The sequence below is a fragment of the Pochonia chlamydosporia genome, chromosome 2 (genome assembly GCF_001653235.2).
Source record: "Pochonia chlamydosporia 170 chromosome 2, whole genome shotgun sequence".
Lineage (NCBI taxonomy): Eukaryota > Fungi > Ascomycota > Sordariomycetes > Hypocreales > Clavicipitaceae > Pochonia > Pochonia chlamydosporia.
In genome coordinates, this window is record NC_035791.1 from 1920483 (window position 1) to 1944850 (window position 24368).

The 24368-nt window shown below is 50.9% G+C and overlaps 7 protein-coding genes across 7 annotated transcripts; 6 read left to right on the forward strand and 1 right to left on the reverse strand.

Moving 5' to 3' along the window:
* Positions 1-528: 528 nt before the first annotated feature.
* Positions 529-5109, forward strand: VFPPC_02708 (ankyrin repeat protein; the record flags this gene model as incomplete). The annotated part of the gene is made up of 3 exons (XM_018282314.1): positions 529-4237; positions 4328-4554; positions 4615-5109. The coding sequence occupies 3 exons, from the start codon at positions 529-531 to the stop codon at positions 5107-5109; spliced, it is 4431 nt and encodes a 1476-aa protein (XP_018146741.1).
* A 1244-nt stretch (positions 5110-6353) lies between these two features.
* VFPPC_02709 (ribosome-interacting GTPase 1) lies at positions 6354-7982 on the forward strand (the record flags this gene model as incomplete). The annotated part of the gene is made up of 6 exons (XM_018282315.2): positions 6354-6374; positions 6437-6457; positions 6551-6836; positions 6937-7327; positions 7430-7676; positions 7842-7982. The coding sequence occupies 6 exons, from the start codon at positions 6354-6356 to the stop codon at positions 7980-7982; spliced, it is 1107 nt and encodes a 368-aa protein (XP_018146742.2).
* A 463-nt stretch (positions 7983-8445) lies between these two features.
* VFPPC_17572 (hypothetical protein) lies at positions 8446-8871 on the forward strand (the record flags this gene model as incomplete). Its single annotated transcript, XM_022429269.1, has 1 exon — positions 8446-8871. One exon carries the CDS (start codon positions 8446-8448, stop codon positions 8869-8871), a length of 426 nt encoding a protein of 141 aa, XP_022285704.1.
* A 1198-nt stretch (positions 8872-10069) lies between these two features.
* VFPPC_02711 (hypothetical protein) lies at positions 10070-10451 on the forward strand (the record flags this gene model as incomplete). The annotated part of the gene is made up of 2 exons (XM_018282316.1): positions 10070-10198; positions 10278-10451. 2 exons carry the CDS (start codon positions 10070-10072, stop codon positions 10449-10451), a joined length of 303 nt encoding a protein of 100 aa, XP_018146744.1.
* Positions 10452-15153: 4702 nt separating this feature from the next.
* Positions 15154-15639, forward strand: VFPPC_15552 (hypothetical protein; the record flags this gene model as incomplete). Its single annotated transcript, XM_018293305.1, has 1 exon — positions 15154-15639. One exon carries the CDS (start codon positions 15154-15156, stop codon positions 15637-15639), a length of 486 nt encoding a protein of 161 aa, XP_018146745.1.
* Positions 15640-16121: 482 nt separating this feature from the next.
* On the forward strand, positions 16122-17911 carry VFPPC_02712 (centromere binding protein B; the record flags this gene model as incomplete). The annotated part of the gene is made up of 2 exons (XM_018282317.1): positions 16122-16642; positions 16717-17911. The coding sequence occupies 2 exons, from the start codon at positions 16122-16124 to the stop codon at positions 17909-17911; spliced, it is 1716 nt and encodes a 571-aa protein (XP_018146746.1).
* A 4660-nt stretch (positions 17912-22571) lies between these two features.
* Positions 22572-24185, reverse strand: VFPPC_02713 (mRNA processing protein (Mss51); the record flags this gene model as incomplete). Its single annotated transcript, XM_018282318.1, has 3 exons — positions 22572-22599; positions 22661-23318; positions 23375-24185. The coding sequence occupies 3 exons, from the start codon at positions 24183-24185 to the stop codon at positions 22572-22574; spliced, it is 1497 nt and encodes a 498-aa protein (XP_018146747.1).
* Between the last annotated feature and the right edge of the window lie 183 nt (positions 24186-24368).

Sequence of the window (24368 nt, forward strand, 5' to 3'; positions counted from 1 at the left end):
CTTGGCCTCGTCTTTGCCTCGCCTCGCCTCGCCTCGCCTTACCATTTCTCCTCCGTTTTACATCCTACCATCCATCCATCTCATTTTCCTTCGCCACCATCTTCGCCGCCGCCACAGCTCCCAAACCGAAACCTCTCCCTCGATCAACGCATTCCTTCTAGCCATCCTGTGGTGGCCAGTCCCTTCAGCGCTCATCATTTCTCTGTCGGCAAGTGGCTCTGTCGACAGCGACAACAACAACAACACGATACAATCCCTCTTCGTACACACGACGCACTCGTCCAGCTTGCCCGTCTCGGGGCTCGTCAAAAGAAGCCCTTGATAGGGGCTGCACTTTCGTCCATTACCCCAACGTTTTGCACGCCGTACCCGGCCCCCAGTTGAGGTTTTTGTCTGTAGTCGTTTTGTCTCGATCGCTCCAATTCAATCGCCCACTCACGACTCATCCCACACTGTCGTCCCAGTCGACCTCCCGTTTCGTTTTTCCAGGATGGTGGTAGTCGCTCGCTCTTCTCTCAGATAAATGACATGGATGCGCAGAATGCTGCCGAGTCGGACCAGACGAGGCCTGCTGGCGCTTCCTCTCAGCAGCGGCCAGCCTCTGAGGCTGAAAACAAACCCGAGGCCGCTGTGAAGACCGAATCACCAGGGAAGGATCCAAAGTCTAAGACTGCCGCCGCCGACGAGACCTCCTCGTCGACTGCACGCCCAGACGATGCACCGGAAGACCGCGACTCGGACGCCGAGACAATCGTGTTGCCGGGCAAAGATGGCCACTCACCATCAAAAGCCCGGAAAGTTAGGCAGGAGGACAAGAGCGAGAGCGATGGTGATGCTGCCAAAGGCAAACCCGCCAACGGAAATGGCAAACACTCCCATGAAGCTGACCGGGCTGCAACCTCCGCATCTGGCAACCGGCTCGTCGAAGGTGCAAGGAAGAAACGCCCATCAGTCTCCGCTGAATCTTCCCTCGACAAGGACCGTCGGTATCGCGCCAAGGAAGCTGCTTCCAGCGGTTTGAGCTCTGCCCCGACCTCCCCTCCTCATAATCAACAAAATCAACATCACCACCCTAGTCGACGGCGGCGTTCTGACGCTGCCGCTGCCGCTGCCGCTGCCGTTTCTTCACAATCAGATTCTGAACACTCTCACAAAACATCTTCAAAGTCATCTCTACGCGAAAAACTCAAGTCAGGTGAACGTCTAGTGCCGCACAAACGCAAAGCCCCGAAGGTCGAGTCTGACGAAGAGGCCGATCTTCGCAAGGCGCGTCGTCAACGTACCACAAGTGCTGGTCTCGATAGTGGTCGACATAGGGATCCCAGATCGTCCCATTCAAAGCATGACGGCAGAAATCGATCCGCTTCGCCTCCACCTCGACAACATCGACGAAGCATATCCACACAACTGCCGTCACAGTCATCAAACGGCTTGGGTACCAAGAAGCGACGACTGCCTCCACCTCTACAATCTACAGACTACCAATCGGACGACTCGTCCACTGGCGGTAGTCCTCATCCTCGCAGCTCCAAACTACGCAGTCTCGCCACTCCAGCTTCAGCGGAAGCCAATGTCTCGCCTGCCAAGATGGGACCGCACAAGAAGCACCTGGACGCTCACGGGCAGACTTTACTAGCGCGTGCCTGTGCCCGTGGAGAGTACGATGGGGCAAAGCAAAGGTTGCATGAACGGCCAGAAGATTTGAATGTGGCCGACTACGCTGGTAATACTCCACTTCAGATTGCCGCAATTAATGGCTGTGAGGACATCGTGAAGCTCCTGATCGACGCTGGATGTAATTTGGACTGTGTCAACTACGACAAGGACACTCCTTTACTAGATGCGGTTGATAACGGTCACCTGGGCGTAGTGAAGCTGCTTCTCGATGCAGGTGTCAACCCTCGGAAGGCCAATGTAAATGGAGAGGAGCCCATCGATCGTGTCAGCGACGATACCGACAACGCCGAGGAAATCCGTGCCGCGCTTTCGGAAGCCAAGAAACGACAGGGTGACAGACGGAGAACCTCTGAAGATCGGCATTCACATACGGATCCCCACGACGCCCGTGACTCTCACGCCCCCGACAGCCCACGGCACTCTCCAGCTGCCACAACCTCAGCTGCCACAAGCCGTCGAAGCGGCACCGTTCGCTCCACCAAGACCAGGAATGATTTGCTGTACATGCCCTTGGACGACAAAACACTACGACAAGCCGCCGGTCGCGGTGATGAGGAAACCGTCGCCCGCATCCTGCAAGTAAAAGAAGGATATGATGACCCTGAATCGATGGTAGCTGCAGCCAGAGGGGGCCATGATTTGGTCATTCAGCTCTTGCTGGGCCTAGGCGGTGCAAACGCAGACCCAGGCCCTGTTGCCTCGCTTCCTGCCGAGTTTGCCACGCCTATCCTAGCAGCTATTGGACAGGAAAATATTAAGGTAGTAGAGTTACTTTTAGAACAGCAAGGTTTCGATCCCACGCGGCGTTTCAAGGGAGAAACTTATTACGAAATTGCCCGAAGACGACAGGGCACGAACTGGAAAGACGAAGAGACTAAGCTCAAGGAAGCATATGACGAATATAAACGATCTCACAAAGATAGTCTTAAAACGAAATCTCCAGGGGGTCGCCGCGACAAGTTCTCAAGGCGGGATGATGCCAAGGAAGAATCGAAGTCCAGCAGGCGACGAATGTCAAGCCCGTCTCGAGATGTAGAACTAAAGAAAAGGCCGTCAAAATTGGTCAGCCCCCGGGATAAGAGACGCTCCAATTCTATCAACAATAGGGGAGATGAGGAATTCCAAAAGAAAGGACCTGGTCGACCAAAAAAGGAGCATTCGGCAATTTCAGACCGTGAGCTGTCTCCCGCAGTGTCTCACAAGGGCCACAAGGCGAAACGGGCTGAGTCAGACGTTGCTGCTCTGTCTTCAGAAGGAGAAGCAGCTAAACCAAGACGAAAGCTTGTTTCCAAGGGTGAACTCCGTGGGGAACGGGATAAGCATAAGCGAATTTCGTCACAAAACGAACCTTCTAGCCCACGAGATTCTAGAAGCGACGATGCACCCGAGAAGACGAGACTTTCGGAGAAATACCACGACCGTGCCAAAGCGCTTAAACGCGATGAATCACGAGATCGACCGTCAGGCGATGGCTCGACAAAGAGGCATCGTACAAGTGTAACACCGGATCGCCCAAGCGATGTCGACAAAGATGGTAACGAGATTCCCGTCAAAAGACGCCGCCTGGACGCCGAGGGTCAGGAACCCCGCCAGAAACGAGTATTCTCCGAAGATGGTCGACCTCGCAAATCTAGCTCATCTCGCGACGCATCCTCCAAGGCGTCGTCCACGTCTGGGCAGAAGGAACGCAACGATGGCAAGAAGCGTGATGTGGATTCCAGGGCTTCCGGCCAGCCGGCTTCTGGCGAAAAGTCTATACACGTTAAGTCCGAAGATATAGATGTACCCATGCCAGATTTGGAACCTGCCAAGGATACCGAATCTCTGCAATCGGATGTCGCAAAACAAGTAGAAGAAGCAGAGCAAGCCAGGCTGAAGAAGGAAGCTGAGGAAGAAGCCGCCAGAAAGAAGAAGGAGGAAGAGAAAGAGGAGGAAGAAAGAAAGCGTATTGAGGCAGAAGAGAGTAAGAAACGAGAAGAAGAAGCTGCTCGGAAGGCCGAGGAAGAAAAGAAACGCCAGGAAGAAGAGGAAGCCAGGAAGCGCAAGGCGCAGGAAGAACGTGAACGTCGTGAGGCGGCCCAACGCGAAGAGGAAGAGAAAAGGAAGCGACTGGAAGAGGAGAAGAGGAAGAAAGAGGAGGAGGAGCGGAGGCAGCGCGAGGAAGACGAGCGACTCCACAGAGAACAGTTGGAACGCGAAGCCGCCGAAGCAGCCCGGCGTCAACGCGAAGAAGAGGAGCGGAAAGAGCGCGAGCGTCGTGAGCGTGCCCATCGAGAAGAGATGGAACGGAAGCGGGCTGCGCGGGAGGCGGAGCAGAGGCGCATTCGCGAGGAACAGGAACGTGCTCGGCTTGAGAAGCTCCCTCCTCTCCTCCGCTGGCTGGACATGCATCCCGGACCAAAGACCGGCGCCATTGCCGAACATTTCAAGCATATGTTGGGAGTACGATATGATACGATCCGACCAGCAGCAACAGGGACTGTTGAGGGTCGTGAGCAGTGGCTTCTTAACACAAACGTGGCTCTTCTTTTGGGCGAGAAAGACCTCGACCTGTCAAGATGTACGTTGATTATCTTTGGTGAAGTTGATGACGTCGATGAGGTGAAATGAAGCATCAAGGAATGACCAAGCTAACGTTGGTCTCTTACAGATACTGCATGGGAACGAGCGCCCGTGAACCGTCTGGCCAAAATCACAATTTGGCGGACTGAGTGGCCTCGATATTCCTTGCTGTCAGAAAAGTTGTGGGATCTTGGTCGGCAACTTCCTGGCTACTATGGTGAGGCCGACCCTTCGAACCTGGACTTTTACACCAAGCAACAGTTGAAGACAGCTGCATGGGAGAAATTTGCAGCTTTGGACATGTTCTTCGTCAAGGTAACTATTCTTGTATGATTCAAGCATGCAACGAGACCTTTTACTGACCTGTGGCTTTAGCTCTCCGATTTCCTATATACTGTGCCAAACATTCCGCATCTTAGGAACTTGCGGATCGCGGTGGAGTATCGCGAGTTACTGGAGAATGAATCTCAACTTATCGGATGGAAATCGACTCAAAAGTGGAAACAAGATCCTGGCACTGAGAGGTTTCACGGCTTTGCGCCCCGTAATAAGTATTATGTGAATGGGTTGTCTGTTGGCGAAGATTTGCCAACAACCCACCAAACCAGCAAGACACCTTTCCCGGAGAAACGTGTGCCTCGACGGGGCTTGGTGCAAGTCTTCCCCGACGACCCTGATTATGAACGAATATGCTTGGAGCAGGGCCTGGAGCCCTTGGTTAAGGGTCTGCAGACACCTTCACTCCCAAACGGCGTGCATTCGTCACCAACCATGCAGACAATGGTGACACCGTCTAAACCATCCATCAATGGCACGAATGGACACGCCAATGGGACGAAACTCAACGGCATCCATGGCAACTCTGCTTAATTTTGGCGAGACAGCGTCGCAGCCAATGGACAATCATAACACGCCCTAAAGCACTACTTCAGTAGATGAAAGACGAATAACGGCATACGATTTGCAATATTAATATTGTTACTACCACCACCACTGTTCGGCAACACTTTTGTTCTATCAACCCCATTCCGAAATACACACCTCGTTTTTTGTTTCCGCAGTGGTTCCATTTGTTACAACCCCACACCAGTGTCTATAGAAAAACGATTCGGTATTTGCTTTAACCAACCGGATTATGGCAAGCGAATCAAGTTTTTTATTTGATTTTTTAACCGGGCAATCAGTCCCCAGGAACCGGACGGGACGAGGCGGGAGCAGATTTTGTGTAGCCATGTATATGAGCATTACCGGATTGGGATATCCAGGGGTACCAGGTTTAAGGCAAGATGCCCTTGCCAATGTGTTTTTGGATGGTTTGCTTTGTGCTTTGAGGGAACGGATACGGAGCCACAAGTTTCGGGATGGCTATGGGAGAAGGCAGACAAAGCATAAGCTGAGGCGTTTTTGATGTGTTGAGTTTTGGCGAGATACCTTGTTATGGTTGTATGTGCCTAGGTATGTAACCGTCCAAATGAGACAGGGATACGTACATCATTTCTTTCAACATTGGGCGATGACTGTGAAACGCAATGTACTCGGCCCTACCGATGTTGAGGTGATCAACAGATGGCAATTTAGAGTATTCATGGGAAGAAAGATGCAAGGTACAAAACCTCCTGCCAAGAGGCACACTATTGTGCACTGTGACGAATGTATGTACCTGGCGATAGTAGATAAATTATGTGCTGCCACAGGATAACAGGCGTTGTGGGTCTATTCAGTTACAAAGACGAAACAGTCCTGGAATTTGTAGTAAACTGATTGACCTTTGTCTCTCACGCCGGCGACTGTTATCGCCAACTACCTAGGTGCCCAGATACTTAAGATTGGTGTTGTGTGGCAGCAGCACAGTAAAATTCTCACCGTGCGAATAACTAGCTGACATCACTTGTCCATATCAAAAATTTACCCCACCAGCCCACCAACCATAATTGACGACGGCCAAAGAACTCGAATTCGACACTTGATTTTCACTCCAGACAAACGCCTTGCCACGAATCCAACGACCTCTACAGAGGCACGCTGTAGCCTACGACAAACGCATTACTTTCCATTGAATCACTCATTAACAACGTACTGCGAAGGGATCGCTCGGCGTTCCGACTGCCGCAATCATGTCGACTACTGTGGAAAAGGTTCGTTCGCCACGGACCAGGAGTGTGAATACTTTGAGAAAATGCTAACCCGTTGAATGTAGATTAAGGAGATTGAGGCCGAGGTGCGTACATATACCTAACGAAATATCCTTTCGAAGAAGTCTGCTCCTTCCAAAACGCACGATGTCACTGACGAGAAAATACCAAAAATGCAGATGGCCAGGACGCAAAAGAACAAAGCAACGTCCTTTCATCTCGGTCAACTAAAAGCCAAACTCGCCAAACTCAAGCGCGAGCTGCTGACTCCCAGCGGGGGAGGCGGTGGCGGCGGCGGTGCGGGATTCGACGTCGCGAGAACAGGTGTCGCTAGTATTGGGTTCATTGGATTTCCGTCTGTGGGAAAGAGTACCCTTATGAGTCGATTGACCGGACAGCATTCAGAGGCGGCTGCTTACGAGTTTACGACGTTGACGTCTGTGCCGGGTCAGGTTGTTTACAACGGTGAGTTGGACTGCATTGACCAGCTGGAAGGGGGTGTTGCTGTCAATTCGGCTTGGTTCGGTACGACGAGATGGGGAAACTGGTTGCTGACAATCTTTAGGCGCACCGCTTCAAATCATTGACTTACCCGGTATCATCGAGGGTGCCAAGGACGGCCGCGGTCGAGGTCGACAAGTTATTGCTGTGGCGAAAACGTGCCATCTCATCTTTATTGTTCTGGATGTCAATAAACCGCTTACTGATAAGCGTGTTATCGAGGCTGAGTTGGAGGGTTTCGGTATCAGAATTAACAAGGAGCCTCCGAATATCACCTTCAAGAAGAAGGACAAGGGCGGTCTTAACATTACTAGTACCGTGCCTCTGACGCATATCGATAATGATGAGATCAAGGCCGTTATGAGCGAGTACAGGATTAATTCGGCGGATATTACAATTCGGTGTGATGCCACGGTGGATGATTTGATCGACATCCTTGAGGCCAAAAGTCGGGCGTAAGTGAAGGATTTTTACCACCCCTAAGATGACGTGTTGTTGTCGAGGAAATCCAGACCGCATATCCTGCGAGACACGAAAACTGACAAAATGAATATCAGTTACATTCCCGTGGTATACTGCCTGAACAAAATCGACTCCATTTCTATTGAAGAACTTGATCTTCTTTACCGCATCCCCAATTCCGTCCCCATCAGCTCCGAACATGGCTGGAATATCGATGAGCTGATGGAAGCCATGTGGGAGCAACTCAACCTCAAGCGTGTCTATACGAAACCCAAGGGGCGGCAACCCGATTACTCTGCGCCTGTGGTATTGCGATCAAACCGATCAACCGTCGAGGACTTTGTACGTTCACTCCCTCCTCGAATCCCTTTCTCAAGACACTCGCGCAAGCGAGGGTTTTCCTTTACCTTGCTTCCCGTCCCGTCCCGTCCCGTGTCTGGCTGAAAAAGCAAAGGAGAGAAAAAGAAACAAGAGAATGTTGACTGACCGCGTCGGGGAATATTTTAGTGCAACGCCATTCACAGGACCATCGTAGAACAGTTCAAGACGGCAATTGTGTATGGTAAATCGGTGAAACATCAGCCACAACGGGTAGGACTTGGCCACGAATTGGAAGATGAGGACGTCGGTAAGTTTACGGCTGATTAGGCTGTCATTTGATGTCATTTGATCACACTCCATCCATCCTTTACGAGAGAACCCCTGAGGAGGATCACGGCAGTCGACAGAGACACACAGCCGGGGAAGCGAGGAAGCCGTCTGCGCGTCAGCGCCATTGCTCGTCTTTTACTTGATGGAGCCGCAGCTTTGCTCTGCCCTGGTTTTCAGCTCGACGGATGGCCGCCCCTCACACCATCAAATGACACCTGTGGCAACGCTAACCTTGTTGATAGTAACCATTATCAAACGATGATTATTACAATTATTCACTTCACTGGTGGGGAGGCGGCTGCTGGGCGATTGGGGAGCTGTGTCATGGCCGGATTTTTCAAAGAGGGTGGCGCTATGGTAGGGGCATGTGTCAACGCCTGACCGTTTTTGCTAAGACAAAGCCCGACGACCACAGCTGTGCTGATGAGAGTCCTTGTATGCATGACCGGATCTTCATCAAATGCCACGCACGGGCTTGAGTGCTTACCCGTTTTGTGTTTTGGAAGACTGCAACGACCCTGTCAGGAACCATCACCCCTGTGTCAAACTCTGGTCGCCAGACTCGGCCGGCATCCGCAACTCTATTGTCAATAGCCAACCAATATCTATCACGGACTTCTCAGCTTTGCGACAACCATGGATGACAAGCGGCGGGGTTTTACCCTTTGTTAGAAGAACGGGGAGCAGCGCGGACAGACAGAGAGACAGAGAGCCCAAAAGAGATGGGACAGTCTTGGAAGCGGTTCGGAGACCTGGCCCGGTGTGCGGAACTGGTTTACTAAAACTCGACGGCAAACATCCCGGTATGCCGCACAACCTTGACCTGGCCTGGACAGAGATGAATGAGACTGGCGGGTCTGAAACAAGGTTCAGGGCAGGGATATGACAGGCAGCCCGAAATCAAGAGCAATAGACCAAAAAAAAAAAAAAAGCGATGCTTGCAAACGAGTCAAGAAAAGTCAAAATCCCCTCCCGTGTTTGTCAACAGCGAACTGTTCCAGACGCAAGCCTTATCCTTTTAGTATCCGTGAGCGAGAGACATTCCTTTTAGGGCACGTACCTGGGCCGAACCAGAGTTCTATCAGTGCTATGTGAAAGAGAAAAATCATCCCCTGTTGACTATTCTATACAGAAATTTGAGAGTTTTCTGTTGCGCATTTGGTAGAGTTATCATCATTGCGTCGTGCTGTTCGTTTTGACCGTCCCTGGATGCCTAAATAGGGCATCCGTGCAACCTCGCAGAAAGGCCTGGTACGGCGCAAAACGCGGGTCTTGACCTTTCTGTCTTATCCGGCAGAATGCATCATGAGGAGCATTATAATCTGGGAACAAACCCTGCGGTTTCCCTGATGACCCGTTTCTGTTTTCGCCCCCATCCTCTTCTGACCGAGACTCCATCTTGATGAGAATGAAAGGGAGAAATGGATACTCCATTCAAGCTCCCGGACCTCGAGTAAACACAGGACAGGACCAGGCTCCCTCACAAAGTAAACTCCGCCCCCGAAAAAGATGTAGACCCAGTGAGATTGTTATGCAGGATGATCAATTTAGGAATTGCGGAGGTGAAAAAAAAAAAACTGATAATGACAACCTGGGACGAGCATTGGCTTGCATGCAGGAGGCGCTTACTAGGGCCGCATATTGGGCCGCGTCCTCCAGGCGATTTGCAACGCACGCACTTTCGGGAAGTTTTGTTCCAGATTTTTCGTCTTCTCTAGGAAATGGCGGTCCATATGCAACCTTTCAGGATGCGTCTCTTGCCGCCGGCCTGACATGTCCGTGTGCAGCCAGTGACAATGGTTGGTGGTCAACCCACAGAATGGATCCCTTCAGAGAGCTCATATCCTTGCGGGCCACAGTGATTGAATTGTAAAACACGACCGGTAACTGGAGCGACGTAACTGGTGCTTGGAAAGCAATATTTGAAAGGCAACGCGTCAGGAGATGCCAAATCCTCGCCCTCCTGATAGTTGGCTTGCCTATAGGTCTATTTAGCTGATTGTGGCTCACAAAGCAGGGTTGGCCAAGGGCATCGTATTTTCTCATCAAGTTGATGTACAGACCGTCATCTGCAGAGCCTGCAGATGGGCGTGATGGCTTGCAGGACAAATGACAAGAAAAGACGAGGCAATGTTCCGTATTTCAGTGGAGCATCCGGCGCTGTCAATATCATCAGCTTCGCACCTAGTTCCCTCAGGAAAGCTAGCGGCGGAGCATGGGTATGGTCGTTATCGAGCCTTGACTATTGTCTCGACTCCTCAACAATGATGAGGATTTGATTTGCCATACTAGCATAATCTCGTTAGCAGCGATGAGGTTCCTGAGGCTGGAGGCGGCCTAGTAAATGAGACGACCAGGAGCATCACCGCAGAATCGGCTGGAGGAAACTTCTGCCCAAGCTTCGAGCATTGCGTCTTGCTTTTAGCGGTGGGGGGTTGGTCAAATCGAGCTGTCGGTTGCAGATGATGCAGTTTCACAACGGCAACTTCGCGTATCTCACGATGATGCCGTCGACCCCGTGACGATTGTTATGTGGAGGGCAGTCATCAAGAGGCCCATCCGGGGTATAGCGGGTATTTGCAACATGGTGTGAAAGTTGGTTTGCGAGCCTCGATTGGCCGTTGTATTATGCCTGGCGACAAGCTAGCCCATGATGAAGGTCATATCTCCACCTTGCGCATCAACGTGACAGATTTGTTCCCAGTAGATCCATTGGGCATTGGCCACATATAATTTTCCCAGACCAGTCAGTAGTCTCACGTCTGTACTTGCCTTTTAAGACGTCTGGTGTGGGGTACAAGTTCTTAGCCTGACAAGAAGCTTCATTGCAGTCTAGTGTCCAAGATACAGTAGTCCACTGGCTTTGTTAGTACTAAAATAGGATTGGCGTTCCATCCATGCCTCATAGTACGAGTGCTGGCTGATGGCCAAGCAGTGAGGGACCCGTGTAAACCGGTTAGCTCTTTAGAAGCCAATCAACACAGTCGGGCCCTTGAAAGTGAGTCAATGATGTCTGGATCGTCGTCCGCAACCATCACTGCTCATCTGAAAGAGCTGTGAGAAGTCCTTGACCTCCCAAGATGTGTAAAGGCCTACGTCCAGCAAGTGGAGCAGAGACATGTCCATAAACAAGGGTCTCAAAAACGGCGTCAAGGATGAATCCAACTGACCAACTGGAACTTGCCCGGAGCTCAAGAGAGCGGAACTGCTTTCACTAATTAGGGGACATGTGCCATGTCGACAGTCCAAAAAGCCGCCCTGGCTCCCACTTGAATCCTAGTCGCCTGGACAAAGGCTCCTGGCTGTTGTCTTGCTGCCCAATGTTAACCTGGTCGACTGGTGTTTTGCTTGTTGTGGGAGATTACACGCCAAAAGAGTAACCACCAGACACTTTGGGAACACTTTCAAACGGCGCCCTGGTGGCGATATCATGCCGCACATCTTATTATGTTACATCTTGAACTGGTCCAAACTAAAAAGGTCGCCATCATGATGATATTGCGGCAGAATTGCTGCCATCCTTTCGTGGACATACAGGCCGTCGCATGCCAGGCCGCGCCGACGTATTTTATTCCGACAGCAGGGAGTGCGACCATATACCTGGTCCTGGTGATAGTGATCGCTTACCTGGGCCGAAACTGGCTCCTCCAGGGGGGGAAGATGAACCACGGGCTACCAAATTGACTTCATTCCAAAATTGGAACTCGCCTTTTACAGTTCCTTAAACAAAGGGGGGTCCAGTTTGAGGCGTCGACCAAGGAACTTCAGCGAAAATCGTTTCCCTGCGCAATACGAAAGAATCGGCACTTTGTCCAGACTCAGCTCATCAGTTAAGATGCAAAGCAAACAATTCAAGACATTGTCTTGGGGTAACTGCTGATTAAGAGTGAACGGCTATCCAAGACAGCCGTCGTCGATCTGACCGGTTTGCAGACTTCAACAGAACGAAGAAAAAGCAACCCCACGCGTGGGTCGAGCGGAATTTGAGCCACAGCCGAAGAGCGCCATAACTAACTTGTCCTACGCTCTTGAAACAAATCCCAATGTTGCAAATGAAAAGGAAATCACTGCCGCCCGAACATCCTTGGCCTATTCGTCGGAGAATTGCTACTTACTTCTGGACTCTGGACTCCCGACGGAATACTCCGTACATACGGCGCCATCCCGTTGCATGGTGCCGAAAGAACCGATCATCGCAACGGACCGAAATATGATGTCTATGGCGCAAGCCTTGGAAAATAATCGTCGTCGGGTAGTCCAGAGAACAGAACACAGGGTCCCATACTAAATGACGGGCTGTATGGTACGCATTTGCCAAGCGCAAGCACTCTACGAACCATTTTGTCAGAACATCGAAAAGTTGTCTGGTGTTCCAAGGACGGCCAGGTTGGCTTTATTGCATGATTCTCCATGCGGGCAGTGGTCCTATGAAGTCTTAAAGAGATGCAAGGCTGAGGAAACAATCGCTGGTCTTCAACGCACCAATCAGTAATACATAGGGTCGGTAGCACCAAGGTATGTACTAACAAATCAAAGCACACAGGTGTACACTGTGTGATGCGCCGTACGTTTGGTAGGTACGGAGTAGAATGCTTCTCGCTCCTCACTGTATGCTGTGAGCGGGTGAAATGCATATCTGTGAAGCATTCTTTGAGAAGGTAAATTGCTGCTGTGGCGTTGTCTTGCCAGGGGGAATGGGGGTTGGACAGGGAAAGCCCCTGGCGCACCGGACGGGCCGCCCGCACTCTCGAAATCTGACCTGTTGCCCACTTCTCGATCTCTCTATACACGGAAGCTCAAATCAACTTGGCTCAGCAACGGAGACACAGTGCAATGATACTGACTGGGGTGAAGACCGGTACACTGAAAAGCTGGACCGGGGATCGCTCGGCTTGCTCATCTCCGGAGCGACAATCCTCGTGGAATCTGATGAGATGTCTTGGTCAACGACGAGCCCAGTAAGCCATGGGCATGAAGGGTAGAGAACACTTCGCAAGACCTATGTGAGCTTCGCGTAATTTACTCTATATTTCTTCATCCGAGGATGTTTCCATCGAATACAAACCAAGAATCACAATGTTGGAGGCAATATTTGAAACCTTGACTGAAAAGATTGCGGAATCTAAAACTCGGACTCGTGGCAGGCCAGGGCTCACACACGGGTGGGCAGATTGGGAACAGACCAGCCAGGCCCACGGTTGAAAATAAAGCCTGACTTATTGCTCCGTTGTGCGAAGTATAGGCTCGTACATGCCGTGCCTCGCGTCAACTGTTGTGTCCGGGGGGAAGGGGCTCTGGGCCGCCAGGCGATCTGGTATCGTAGCCCGTTGACCAGGAAGTTCGCCAGTCAATCCACCCAAACGGAATCAGCGGGCACACCCACCCCCGTGAGGAAGACCCCTGCCCTTTTTTGAGGGTGTCATCATGCTCCAGGATAACCTCCACGGTCCACTGGCCTGCTCAATCAACCAAAGGCTGGCCAGATGTGCATTTGAAATGCCTCATTGCCTGTGATGGTTCTGTGTCGTCCAGCACACCATCTGTGCCTGGCTCCGTGTAGAGCCCCAAGGCAAGGTGCGTCATAGGGCCTCATTTTCAATGTGGGCATGAGAAGCAGATATGCGCAGGCAGTATGACGGCATGAGGCGAACTCTGGAGCAGCGTGTGAAGGTAGTCTGAGGAGAACGGATGCAGATAGCCGCACCAAATGGAGTGAACGAGAGGAGAAGATGGGATTGTGTATGTGGTCTGTCAAGCCATGCTGCTAGCATTCAGCTTGGGCGTGGTGCAAGCGGTTGCAGGAACAGCCAAAACACTGACCACCAAAGGGAAGGAGCGATGCAGCTAAGCTGGGGAAGCATGGAAGCTGGGAAGGTACGGAGGACAAGCAAGGGTCCTCATTACTCAACCACACCAGACCAGGCCAGACCACACCACAGTTGACCACACCACACCATACCACACCAGTGTCAGCACACTTTCATTGTCTGTTGTCCGCAACAAACTCCCACATCGTCATCATTCGCCCAAGACGCCGCCTAAGCCCGTGCGGCCCGCTGGGCTCTATCTGTGGGAGAGCGAGTTTGTGTTGAAATGTCTTGCCTGGCCCTCGATCCGGACACTTACTTGGCCTCCGCGCAAGCCAGGTCTCAGCCGTGACCGTTGTTGACATGTCGCCATTGCTTTTTCGGTCGCCTAATAATATGTTCAATTGAGGACAATAGTGGTTTCCCCTGGTTCCCACCTTTGAAGCTGGCTTAATACAACTTTCTCACACTCTCAGTGCTGTACCTCCTCCTTACGCTTCCCTAATGAACACACTGACCTAAATGGCTCAGGGTCACGCACATAGTCATCATGATGCTTCCGTCGAGGAGCGAACAGAGCGGCATCACTCCCCGATGATGGTCTCATCTCACGGCCGATCCGTCAATCGTGTGTTGGTCATGGTCGTGTTCGCCAGGGTTATTGCACGAGATTGACCCCAAACTGTATTGGTGGAAAGGCGTTATCACACCCAGCAGTTCAGAGCGTTCATTGATCCATGAACAGTGGCCACGCAGAACAGACGATTATCACCTGCGGAGCTTCTCGGGCGGTCCCCAGGAACTGGCTGCTGCACCCCAGCTCGGATCACGTCTCTTATTATTCAACCATCCACGATTGCCGTCTTTCTGTGTTCCGCACGCCGCAAGTCAACTACCAATGTGCGTATGCAAGTACGAAGTACCTGCCTGGTCCCCTGGTCAATCGCCGACCCTCTTTGTCTTGTCTCGTTCTTGACTTGCCAGGCAATACCCAATCTTGTCGAGCAGTAAGGCTCCCCTCCCATTATCCATCCTGGTAGGTCTTCGTCTTGCCCACACCTATTCCGTTCTAAGATTCGATCCTACCCACCTGGAGTTGCCCACCTGGTGGCTCAAATTGACAATTCAAATGGAGGCGCACCGTGGCCCTCCTCTGTTCGGACCTGTACCAGCCTGACTCCTATTGAAGTCTCGGCTTCTATCGCTCGCCAAGGAAGCACTCTCACACCCCCCTGGTCAACGCACCCCTTGGTAGAGGTGAATGGACCCCCCGGGCTTTATTCGTGCATGTGCGCGCATCCATCCATTCATACATATGTCCTTGGGTCAACATCCATCCGCGGTTGTATTCTCTTGAACATATGTATCCATATCTATGTCCAATTTTGGCTTCGTCTTTGTGGTCTGGTACTACCTCCGTCTACATCTTGGTGCGTACGTCCAACCACTACAGCCCTCTCTTTAGTTTATTAATACTTGGCTGTCAAAGCTTGTACATAACTCCATTCCTTCTCAATATTACATACATTGCAATTTGGACGGTTCCTGTGAAGCGGGACAAGCGATATTTGGCAGCTGCTCTCGTTGGGCTGTTTGACATTACTCGTCAGTTCCAGCTTTCTCCGCTCTCCCGCATTCCGTTCTACAAGACGGTCTCATTATCTTCTCCATCGAACCCCTCACACAAGCTGGGAGTGCTCAGAGCGTGTAGCATCTGCCAGAAGACTCGTTTGGCTCGTTTCAGATCCCTTCCTCGTTCGTGTGGACAAGCCAATTTGGGTAGATTTGGCTGGTATCGCCTTGTCAAAGCGCTACAGACAGACAAGCTATTCCGGAACAAAAGCTAAACCCTTCAAAAGCCGGGTCGTGTCGTGGGTCTCGTTCTAAAGAATTGTGAGGAATTTGGGACCTGGTAAACCCGAATTTTACGAATCATTGGCCTTCCTGGGTTGACTTCAAGCTCAGTGAGGCTTAATCGGCTGGATCTCAACATTTCCGTGCTTTGTCGACTGGCAGATACACTTCAACCTGCAAAATCCATCAAGACATGGGCTAACGCAAATTTTGTATCTATCTTTTCGTTGAGGTTTGTTCAATTTCGTTCGCCACACTCCCACTTTCCCATGCGATTCGACAAAGATTCCTTGGCCAGAGAGACTCGGACTCAAAAGCAGCTTTTGCCGTTCGTTTCGATTGTGTTCTACTGACAAAACGTTTTGGCTTTCTACTAACCATTTCTTATACAATAGTTGCTAGCCCATGAACCATAACCTGGAAACCATACAACGCATGAAGAAAAATGAACACAACAGCCGATGGATCTGCCACAATGGGGCAGGATTCAACGGCCATTACGCAAAGCAGCGGGTACAACAATGACAATTGGGCTACTATCAGCCCGTACAGCCAGAGTCCTTACGATGGTAGCCCGATGACTGAGTATCCAGGTTTTGGGTCCTTTGTTCCTCAAGGTGTCCATTCAGAGACGATGTCCAGGATGCCACCGCAAAGTGGCCATCAACATCATCCTCAGCACCACCAACCGCAGCACCAACTCATGCATCATTCGACGACACCAATGGGTCACCACCAGCTTCCCATGCTAAACACAACGTGGCCAAGTCAGCTGACGAATCCCACCCCATCGGGAAGCTTCTCAGCTCCTGCGGCGTCCATTGCTACCGGTCCTCGGATACCACCTCCCACAGAAACGCCAAAGCTACCTAGTCAAGCAGAAAAGGGTCGAAAGACTTTGACTACCGAACAAAAGAGGGCGATGTGTCAATACCACGAAGAGAATCCCGGCACGAGACAAGCAGATATAGGACTGAGGTTTGGCGTAGAACGAAGGTGAGCCTATGAGACCTTTTGTGGAAATAATGTAACTGGCGAGACATCTCTCTAATATTTTTGATCTTTTGCAGCACTGTTTCTAAAGTTCTGAGGCATAAGGATCAGTATCTGAGGAGGGATCAAGAGCCGGACCCTACAGCCGTCAAAAGAGGTGGCAAGGCGAAAAATCCCGACTTCGACAGAACTCTGAGTAACTACGTTCGCCGACAGCAACAGCGTGGCTTTGATATCAAAGACGAGGAGATCATGGAACAGGCTCGTTTATTTGCCCATGCTAGTGGAAATCAAGATGCTATTCTGGGAAGTCTAACCAGCAGTTGGCTGCAAAAGTTCAAACAGAAGCATGGTGTTGGAACCTCGAGACTTCTCAGGCGAGCATCCGAGACGAACATCCCCGACAGTACGCGTGGATCTGGTCAAAACATGACGAAGAACGGTACCACCTCAAATGAAATTTCACCCGCTTCGCCAACACAGCCCCTCTCGCCTTTATCAGGAAGCCGTAGCGACGAAGAGCTTCAGCGAGAGCATAGTCTCGATTTCGACTTCGCTTATAGGCAGCAGCACTCCCAATCAACAACATCCCTTGCAAGCGAGGTCAGAGATAACACTGGCTCGTCCTTTTCTGGTGGCACCCTCAGCCCAACCGGAACTTTCAATTTCTCGCCGGATCCAAACGTTGGAGGTTTTCAGCCGTTGGGGATGCGCGCAGAAATGCCACCGGACTTCCATCGCGAGAAGAGAAGTAATACATTCCCATCGATTGACATCAACTATGCAAACCAACATGGCCCACCAACAGAGCCCATGACACCACAGCTTCCTCCACCACCGACGGGACCTTCGTCCTCGCTTGACTCCCCAACGCATGACGTTCAGTCGGGACCGTTTGCCATCAACACTAGCCTTACCTCACCGCCAGCCCTGCGTCGAACAAGCAGCAATTCCAGTATTGCAGCTCGCTCCTCGAACATGTCTATGACAGCTGGGGCTTCGATGACGCCGGTAGAATCGTCACCTGTGTCTCCGTCTCAGGAAGACGCTCGGAGAGCCGCGAACACTCTACTTAGTTATCTGCAGAACATGAGCTCCAATAGTCAAGTTTTTCAAAAAAGTGACTACCAAGCCATCATTCAACTCACCAAAAAGCTAGAAATCCACCAACATCAGAGCAATCGCCCATCTGCCGGAGGATTGTCAAGAATACCAGAAGGTGATGCCGAAATGACTGCTTCTCCTGGCCCTGCGATGATGCAGGCAAGCTGAGGTACACGAGGCGGCAATTTAAGCAACAGTGTTGGCATTGCGGAGAGCTTTTGAAATTTATTACACAGTTGGCATTTTATATCACCGGCGTTTCTGGTGTTTATCTTCATTTGATAATTCTCAGTCAGCAGATGCAGCGACGGATTTGAGACTATGAAGGGGGGGAGCTCCCTGGGGTATCTCGCACGCTCAATTTCAGTGCGACTCTGCCGTGCATACTACCTTCAGAGCACGGAATATCCGAAGTCTCGAGGGTTGAGTGCGACATTGCATTTATTCTCCATAACTTCGGTTAATCATGTTTACTTTTGGCAGTTTTGTTTTTACTTATAATTCTTTGGGGAGGAAATCTAGGAACGAAAACGAAGAAATGAGGCGACTCTATATACTCTGGCAACAGAATTCGGCGACGACATTAGTATCAACAATGCAACTCTGGGTTGGAGCACAGATTGCTGTTTCTTGCGGCAAACCCCATTGAGAGTCGAACCGATGCATGGCTATATCGGTTTTTCTCCAGAATACTTAGCTTTATACCCCCTTCAACTGGCACAGAATATTTCAAAGTAACACCCGGCCCTCGATTCTGATTTATCATGTTATACTCTAAATCTTCATCACTCTTCTTTCCGTCAGAATAAGCAGTCTGTTACTGGATGAGCAGAGATGACACACCCTTCTGTGGAAAATGCGGAACAGCCCTTTTTGTCGAACAGCACTGGCAGGGGATTGGGATAAGACGGGGTTTCAAGGAGCTTCACAGTTCCCACCGGGTAATACGGAAATTGGGTTATTCATAGGTTTTTTTTTATTGTTATTATTCATCTCTTAACTGTATTTTTTTCCTTTACATCTTTTTGTTTTCTTATAGTGTGTTCTCTCCTTGGACAAATACGGGGTAAATAAGCCTGTCTTGGATTAGGAGGATGAAAGGTCTTGGGGACGAGGTACAGTGGATGATGGATGGTGTGTTCGCCTTTGCAGGCGGGATAGCGGGAAGAAACCTGACTGATTGCCGTCGACACTGGTTGGCGATGGCGGGAGAAACTCCAAGTGGTTTGTTATGTGCTTGGGAGGCATTTTAGTGCATTTATCAACACCTCTTGCTTTCTCACAATTCTGTCCTTTTGCCAATCGTACAAAAGTGAGACTTGACTACTAATGGATCTATGGTTTTCTAGAACTCATGGGGGTATCTCCGCGCTTCCATACAGCACATAACATGCAACAAACAAAATCATTTCATCCCAGCCTCTGTCGCATCAGTTCCACGACACCACTCTCACTCAACTCCGGCATCAAGCGAACTAAAATGAGCTCGAGGACGCTATACATCAAGTGCTTATTGCAATACTCATCGTCCAACACCACCAGCAACCCCTCAATCTCATCCACCATCTCGTCCTCCACACTCTGGTCTAACGGGCCTATGGCTGCGCCAAAGTACAGGCGGCCGATACTTCTGGGAATCATGTTCCACAAGGCCCTCGCAGCCCTCCTACGAAGAGCGCACAGCTCTTCAGCCGACGAAGGTGGGAACAGGGACGATTTCCCAGGGGAATTGTTGGGGAACAAAGCGCCCCGGAGCGTCCGAAGGATGGGGGGTAGATGGGATGCTGAGAAGAGCAGTTGGATACGGTATGAGAGGAGCCTGTTCATCGAATCGGTTAGCTACGTTTACGGAAAGCGAACAACTCCAGCCATGAAAAATTTTTCTGGGTTAATCAAAAATGCGGGCATGTTGTGATGAATGATGCAGTGGGCTCTCTCTGTTTGAGATCTTCGAGCCGATGCGGGGGGCGAGTTGGCCTATGAGAGAGAAAAGGAACGAATATGGTGACTTGCCCCGTGCAGGAAGCCATGGAGCTAAGTGTGACGAGGTCTACATGATGCTCCATGTGTGGTGCATCGCTGAGAGGGTTATCAAACACTCGTTGACATCGACACCCATACACCCCATTCTGTATGTGGGCATTTTGCATCCTGGTGGACAGGACAGGTCCCCCATTTAGCCGTGTGGAGAGATTGATACGTCACAAAGCCGATGTAGATGACTCGGGTAATGCAACTTGCTGCAACACAGGTTCGGGGACTTGCACGGTAACACGAACTCGTCGTCTTTGTGCCTGTTGCTCAGTCCTTTTTTGCCGGGTGACACGGCAAGAAACATTGTACAACAAGCGATACAGGGGTGAATTGACCCGCTTTCGAGAACTTGCTGAACCCCCGGTCCTACTTGGGCGCTTAACGGCCGTGTTGGTGGAGGCGGTTGTTGAAGGCGCACACCATCACCAAACAAATCGGAAGCTAGAAGCTTACTTCGTTGCTGTAATTGGTTGGAAGCTACATGAGTAGCTTCAGAGCCAGCCCTGTGTTCTCTCCAACAACAGTAACTGCCAGACACACCCTAGGCATTCTCGTAGGTAGTGTGATGAAAGCCACAACTCTTGATAATCATCAAGAAACTCGACTAGGCTCGGGGCGAGACGTCCGTCCTTGCGGGCCGTCAAGCCAGATCCTGCTTTCACAGGTGTGGGTGGTTGTGCGTGGTGTGTCCAGTGACCCTGGAGTCATGCGAGGTGATAACGTCTTGGGCGGGAATAGTTTTCCCCCGTAGAGGAAGTTGGGATGCGTAACAAAGGAACTAAGAGCTCGTCTTACCTGTCTAGGGTGCCATCCAGCCCAGCCACCTGACCCGGCCCATGAATTGCTCCGAGTTGCAGAAGTGACAAGAAGCCTTCTAACCAGGGCATCCTCGATCGTAGCTCAATCAGATTGCTCAAGCAGCCCCATGCATTGAACGACAGTACTGGAACTTTGGATGGCAGCGTTTGAGGGTCTTGTGATGTGGTTTCTGCAATGTCCGAAGCCTTTGGCGCTAACTTTCTCTCTCCTGCTATTGTCGCTCGTGATGGAAGAGATGACGACATTGTTATAATGTTGAAAGCGAATCGGATTGTCGATATGAATAGAAGTGTAAATTGGATAATGGAGACGAAAAACCCCTGTATAGACCAGCGACGAAGTCCGCTGGGGTAGACTTTTCCCGGGGATTGTAAACTGTTCTCCCCTTTCTTCTCACTCCAGATGCGCTCAGCAATGCAGATAGCTTCGAACAACAACCATGGTTGAGCAGCTTTTTTTGCTATGACGTTTCCGATAATAAGTTCGGAGAAAATCTGACCGACAAGCGCTGTTAGACAAGGATTGTCGAGGTCTTCAGTTGGTAGGAGAATGGTGAGAACAGCCTCAACTAGCAGCTCACGGTATGCCGCTTCATTCTTGAGCTGCTTTGCGGTGGTGATGGGATCACCGTAAACTGGGACCGGTGATAGGAGAGGCAGCGGCCAAAGAAAGTGGTACGCCCCGCGAGCTTCAATGCGGATCGTCTCGGCGACCTGATGGGGGTGTGTAATGCGGTAGGCTGGTTTCAAAGGTTAGTACCTGTGCCTCCAGTGAATCTTCTCTTCAACTCCCGTACCAGTGATATGCTTATCTAGTATCGCCGGGATCTCATCCAAAAGCAGGCTTTCCAAATCTAACTTGCGGAGGCGCTGTTCTAAAGCTCGCGTGCAGTGGGCAATGACATGTATGATCTCGGCAACGAACGTCTCATCGGGCGTGATCTTGTTGTACCAAGCCTGCACAAACTCTCGTAATATAATGGCAAGAAAAGCATAAAGCTGCAAATCTACGTCGTTACGGCTCGTGAGGGGTGGCAGTAGTTCGTCGATTGGCGTTTGCGAGTCTCGTCCCTTGTCACCCGACTCCTGTGGAAGAAGGACTTTGCGAATGAGCGCCTGAGTTGCTCGGTCGGATAATGGATCGGCTGTAGATGCGCGGTTAGGGCGGCGATTCGCTGGGATGGGAGCCACAGAAGTGTTCGAGGCAGAATGCTTATGTCGCGGAGTGCCAGCCCGAGCTGGCACAGGCTGTGGGATCGCAGTCACCGTGGTCATGACCAGCACCGGCACGGCCGAAGCAACATGACCTTCCAAGAGCAGTTGGCGACCAGGACCGATGTATCTGTTACGCGCGTAGTTACCGAGAGTCGTTGAGGGGGGAGGTTGAGATGTTGTTGGTCGCAATGGTTGTCGTCACCGCTGGTCGTTGATGTTAAGTTGGGTCGCTTTTGGGTCGCAGGTCGGAGCTGCATGAGCTTGAGCTAAATGTCACGGGCGGGTTGAGCCGCCTGAACCGTGCGCTGCAGGACATGGAGCAGTTCTGGCCCTGGCACGTGCATTAGCAACGGTCAGGGACTGCAGAGCTCTGATCAGGCGTGCTGTTCATAGCCAGACAGTCAATGCATATCCAGTTTTATTCACAGCCCCCCTTGCTTGCATCAAAGTTATACAGTGAACAACTACAGAGCACGGGCTGGACAAACACAGTGCCTGATTGTGCAAATCAGTCCATATGTCGGCATCACTACGGAGTACATGCCCAAACAGTTGATCATACTCCGTACTACCAAAGTAGTCTATGAACTTGGATCGTAGATACGTGCACGGTGCTGTGACATTTCGCATCTTGGCTTAGTTCAAAAGTTGAAAGGTCTATTTCTGTCACGACAACAAGTCGCGGTACATGGCGATTTACAGTATGATTACAAAGGCCAAGCTGCCTGTCTGTGTCCTTTTCGACCCCGTCAGTTCTATATTTACACGTCTTTTGTAGTTGCCTCATATCTGTTGTATTGTTAACAAAACCATCGAACACGGTATGGCTTTGGGGATGGAGGGGACATACCTCTTGCCTCGGAAGGCCCATACCCCCCAGTTGCCGCAGCTAATGTCTTGAGGATCCATGTCATTCAAGTCCCATCGCAAGCTTCGAAAGATGTTTTCGCCCGGCTCCAGCAGAATATCAAATTCCCCTTTGGACTTCTTGTGCACCCATTCCACATCTCGTTCTAGATCGAACTGTGTGTATCCGGTTGAAATAATTGGCACCTTTGTCTCCAAAAGAAGCGGTAACGTCTCTTCCCATTCATGACTACTTGCGGGGTGGCCGAGACCAGGGTGGAACAGTACGAAGCAATCAAAATAGGGATCGTATGGTGCAAAATGGCCCGTCTTGTGAATAGTGTGGTAATAGTCGACAATTGTGCTGATTTTCATCTTGTACCACACGCGGTCTTCGACAATGGCGCCAAAAGGATTCGACGGGGTGCGCTCGGGTAAGGGAAACTCTTCATCACGATTAGCCATACTCTCCGGCCCAATAAAGACCAGATGCAGTCTCGACTCTGGGAACAAGTGGGCTAATTGCGTCCAGGCAGCCCGCGGCAACGAGGATTCAGCTCGCGCCCCAAGAATGAATACCCTAACAGGTGGTGGTTCAGGGCGAAGCTGGTTGATTCCTGCACCTCGCCCGGTCCCTGGAGGATGCAAATTATATCTCAAAGCTTCATGATGTTAGTCGTGTTATTGTCATGACTTTGAGATTCTAGGAAATACATACCACTGAAGCTCTTTAAGCCTTCGGCCGTCAGTCGCTCTCCTTTCTTGAGACTATAAGGACTGAGCTCGTGCAAAACACTGCCAACGGTAATAGGATACGTGAGAAGGCGCGTAATTTGCCTCATGGAGCGATCAGTATTTACAGCCTCAAACTCTCTGGTGTACATAAAAGTATCCCAGTTTGTCATGTTGACAGCAGCTTCATCCAACTGCAAATCAGGAAGATTGCCCTCGAAAAATACACGCCCAGAACGTAAATCGTGGTCATCCTCGTTGATCTGTCGAAGAGTATCACAAATTTTCAGGTGCTCCTCATAGTGGTCCATCCAGTGCTCCTTGCTGCAATAAACAGGAAATCCGCAATCGGGGCATTCGAAGTCCACATGGGCAGGAGCCATTGTCCCGGTCGACTCTTCAGATACATCGGATTTTGCTGCTACGGTTGGAAGCTTCGTTGGCTTATGGTCAGGATGGGGACATTGTGCGTGTTGTCTCATAAAGGCTGCTCGGCGACGGAACTCTGGCACCGGAGAGGAGGAAAATGGATGGAAGAGGTCATCTTGGCTGAGTCTCAAGCTCGAGGGAGGAGAATCTTTGCCTAGTGCCGCTGCCTCCGTCTTCTGTTCTGAGGTGGTCGTGAAAGTCCGCAGAGTCGCATTGTCGGCAGAGGCTCGCTTCGTACTTATCGACGCAATGGTTCCGCGAGGTCGGACGGCCAACTGTCCAGCTCTTCTTATGCCACCATGCCTGCGAAGTGATGCAGAACAGTGGCCGCAAAGACTAGAAGCGGCTCTGCGAAACATCGATTCCATTATTGCGCTGATTCGCAAGCAATCAGCGATTGCAACAGAATCGTTTGAGTTCTTTGGATCCGAGCTTACCACCTAGTGGGCAGACAATTTGAAAGCTCTCGGCCCACATGCGCCGGGAAGTGTCTGGCCACCGCATTAATAGTTCCTCCACCAAGCCGGACGATCACACCAAAGTTTTGTATC